The sequence below is a fragment of the Clytia hemisphaerica genome, unplaced genomic scaffold, assembly GCF_902728285.1.
Source record: "Clytia hemisphaerica strain Z4C2 unplaced genomic scaffold, Clytia hemisphaerica genome assembly, whole genome shotgun sequence".
Lineage (NCBI taxonomy): Eukaryota > Metazoa > Cnidaria > Hydrozoa > Leptothecata > Clytiidae > Clytia > Clytia hemisphaerica.
This window is the reverse complement of record NW_027103850.1, coordinates 76,239-80,037: the sequence shown is the minus strand read 5'-3', so window position 1 is coordinate 80,037 and position 3,799 is coordinate 76,239. Positions and strand designations below refer to the sequence as shown.

Genomic DNA, 3,799 nt, shown 5'->3' with positions numbered 1-3,799 from the left:
AATAAGACCAAACTATATAAGAACATAAAGCATCGATGGCCAAAATGCTATTGAACAAGTTAAGAACATTATAAGGCTTTGGGGACTCTGAATTACCTGATTTCTTGGGAAAATGGCCAAAAATACCCACAAAATAGGAAAAATAAGAACATATTAAGAACATTATTAAACTTAAAACTGAAAAATATAAGAACATCTCAAGACTTCAAAGATATTGGTTGTTCTTATAAAAAAACAAGTACCAACGTCCATCAGTAAAATCAAAAAGTGGCAGGAGCGGCTCTGGGTATAAGATTGTCATGATCGTCGAAAATTTATTGTGTCAAATTTATTGTGACTTAATTTTTACTTTGATTCCAAAACGAGACCTAATGTTCATGAGTAGTTGACGTTTTTATCCGGAGAATTTTAATATTCAAAACAAGAGCAGTTACGTCCGAAACGAAAGAAGATATGACGTAGCCTATGAGACATTTTGAACCGAGTAAATCTAATAATTTAATAATAAATAAATTTAATTTAATTAAATTTCATGAATCTTATATTTTTCTTTCGTGTTTTTCGAAATAAAAATAAAAATTAATTTTACAATGGACAACAACTAAAAAAGTATCCACTTTTATAAGTCAAAGATGTTGGCTAACTATTTAAATTGGGATAATTACAACCAACTAATTTTTAAACAAAAAAGAAGAAAGCCCAGAGAGAAGCTTTTTCGCAAGAGAACAAAAATCTTCACAAAAATTGAAGTAAAAACTAACGTTGACAAGAATTTATTTACAATAATAAATCTTCTAAGTGGACAAACCTATATCATATATGTACAAAATAAAATGTTTTAAAAGTCTTTTCATACTATATTTCTTTTTTTGAATCTTTCATGAAGTTCATTTTATCAAGGTCCAGCCTTGAATCATCAAAAAATGTACTTTAGTTCAAACAAAGGTATCGAAAACCATATCACATATCTTTCTACGCTCGGCACGTCGTTCAACCGAAACTTTCATATCTAACGGGGCGACAATCGGGGGATTACGTTGCCCGGGTTTGAGATCGGAATTATCGGATGTCTGGTAGTACGCAATCGGTTGTGGTTGAACCATTTCTTCATAATCGGCTGCGACTGGATAATGAGGCTGTTGGTGACCTCCATTGGGGATATAATAGCCGTATTGAACTGGAGCAGGGTGCATATATTGAACATATTGCTGTGGTGGCATGTAAGCTCCATGCTGAACATGCTGACAGCAATGACAATGTCCGGGCGTTGGTTGAGGCGGGGGCGCCATTCGGATGTCTTGGCATGAAGTGTAGCAAGGCTGCTTGAAATGGTGTGGGGCGTGGTTAACAGGGTGGTTGTTGTTTTCATGAGGGTAATAATCAAACTCTTCTTCTTCTTCGTAATGAGGGTTGTTATTGGAAAAGAATTTTGATGGAGTTTTATGTTGATTTTGTTGAGATTTTGGACCGTCCTCGTTAAAAAAGATGACGTCAGTATCACGTGTTTTGGGAGTTTGAGTACGATTGGTTGCAATAGATGGCATACTATTGGCTCGTTGTAACGTTGTCGGTACCATAAATTCGAATTCATGGGTTGCAGTTGTTGTTGCAGAATATTTATCTTGAGTTTTTGAAATGAAGTTGATTAAAGCCTCTGGAATGGAGCGTGTGGAGTGAGAGCGTTTTTTCAATGAAGGCTCTTCCTGAACTTCTGAAGAGTTGTCCTTGACATCTTTCTTCGGTGATTTTTTATTCTTGATGTTGTAAGATTTACCAATATTCCATTTAAAGATTTTCTTAACCCATGCTTTTTTAGAGTTTGGATTTTTAGCTAAGCGAGCCATAATGGCTTCACTGCTTTCAAAGTCATTTAATGAGTTCAAATAACTACTATCTAAAGATTCCAATGTCGGTGTAATGGAATAATTGTCTGAGAGGGAGTAATTGTCATAACGATCTGGTGTCGAGAGATGAATATTGTTGGTTTTGTTCCGCAATTTACGCAAGCTTGATCGAATCTTTTTGAGTGGTTGAATGCGATGAAGATTGGTTTCAGATTGGTAATATTTGTTGAGTGGATAGTTTAAATGATCTGGTAGAGGGAATCGTGAAGTTGAATGTTGATGATGGCAATCATACATGCATCCCATTTCAGCACATTCTGGAGATAAACCTTCATTGCGGTAACATTGCTCCAGAATGGCGTTTTCTTTCTCTTCAATATTTGCGGATGGTTTTGATATACGCTGTTGTTGAGGTGCGACCGCTGAGCGTGACGATTGGGATGAGTCTTGTCTGTTGATTTGTTTGATGTTGGAGGGTAAAGCAGAACAAGAGCTAGATCGTTTAAGCGAAGTGATCTCTTTTTGGTAAACTGAAGATCCGTCAGTTTTGGACTCAATTTTCGATTGCGATCGCTGTGTTCTTGTGACCACCACTTGTTGTTTTAGAATGCGCGACTGTCTTTCATGTGAACTATCACTGTAAGGGTCTGTTGGCCGGTTGATGAAATATCGTTCTGAAAAAAAAACGGAATAATTTATTTAGATTTGAATATGAATCAAGGGGTGGATGAATAATACAGGCTTCTCGTTTATACATTCAGACCAAAAAGATTTCATAAAAATGATGAATTATTAAATCATCTTACCTCCATACGAAAATTCTGATAAGTCTCCAGAATCGGTTTTCGTTAACGAAATTCCACTATCGGTGAATGAAGCTCGGTGCTCGTGACGTTTTCGGGAATACTTTGGTTTTTGTCGCATTCTCGGTGGTCCCCAATCACCGGACCTTCCTGAGCCACCGGAATTGACAGTGAAGCCATCACTGGTGTCCGATTCTCCATCACTGCAACGGATCGCTTTTCGTGATTCTGCAGCACGACGCCTCGCGTTCTTTTTGGCGTTTTGTTTACATCTCTGTTCCTCTGGAAACGCACTACATCCGCCATTATGGGGGCGCATCATTTCTGGTATGTAACCATATGAACAAACCGTCTTCTCAATCATATTTCTTATCTTTCTTTATATTTCTCAATTTTTTATTAGTTATTCTGTAGAGAGAAAAGATAGAGAATTAAAATTTGAATATTCGACAAAATGTTTCAATACCAGAGGATACAAGGACATCAGAAAACAGCTGATAATCAATATGTAAAACATGGAAACCCGCTAAGTGCATACTGTCTCCCCTACTGTGCATTAAACTGCATGAACTGTTTATGTCGCATACACACAGTCTCCTTTACGTGTTACAGAGAAAAGAAAATTTTCCTAAAATGCTAAAATTAAAAAATAGTTGTCAAAAATAATACGGTGGGTGATAAGGAGGGCTCTTTATTCTTTTGTTCGGAGGTGTCATAAAGAATTTCAAACGCATTACAACTTGACACCTTTTAATTTCATTGACAGATGTAATCAACTCAGTCTTAAGTATTCTAAAACCACCTTTACCCGCCCACTACACCCTTTCAACTTTATAGAGGATTATAGAAAAGAATATCTCCTACGAGCTTTATTCAATGAACGACAAGTTGATATGATCTATCGCTCTTAAATGTGTTACAGTTTAGAGTAAACGAGAGGTGAAGAAAAAACCACAATTTGTTCGTCGTATAACCGTCATTAAAAACATTCTAACCATTCCAACAAATCGATTATGTAGTGACTGATTGTAAAAGCCACAAGATATAAACCTTCTAAAGTTTATCTGAACTATTTATGTTAGACGTCACTGCAATGTTCGAAACAATGGAAGTTTGAGTGTCAAACACTTTGTTAGAAAAAACAACAAAAAA

At 36.2% G+C, this 3,799-nt stretch overlaps 1 protein-coding gene across 1 annotated transcript; it reads right to left on the bottom strand.

The window, feature by feature from the left end:
* Window positions 1-528: 528 nt before the first annotated feature.
* On the bottom strand, window positions 529-3,464 carry LOC136807575 (uncharacterized). Its single transcript, XM_067064158.1, has 2 exons — window positions 2,651-3,464; window positions 529-2,518 (listed from the first exon to the last, which is right to left on the bottom strand). The coding sequence occupies exons 1-2, from the start codon at window positions 3,009-3,011 to the stop codon at window positions 936-938; spliced, it is 1,944 nt and encodes a 647-aa protein (XP_066920259.1). The 5' UTR covers window positions 3,012-3,464; the 3' UTR covers window positions 529-935.
* Window positions 3,465-3,799: the final 335 nt, after the last annotated feature.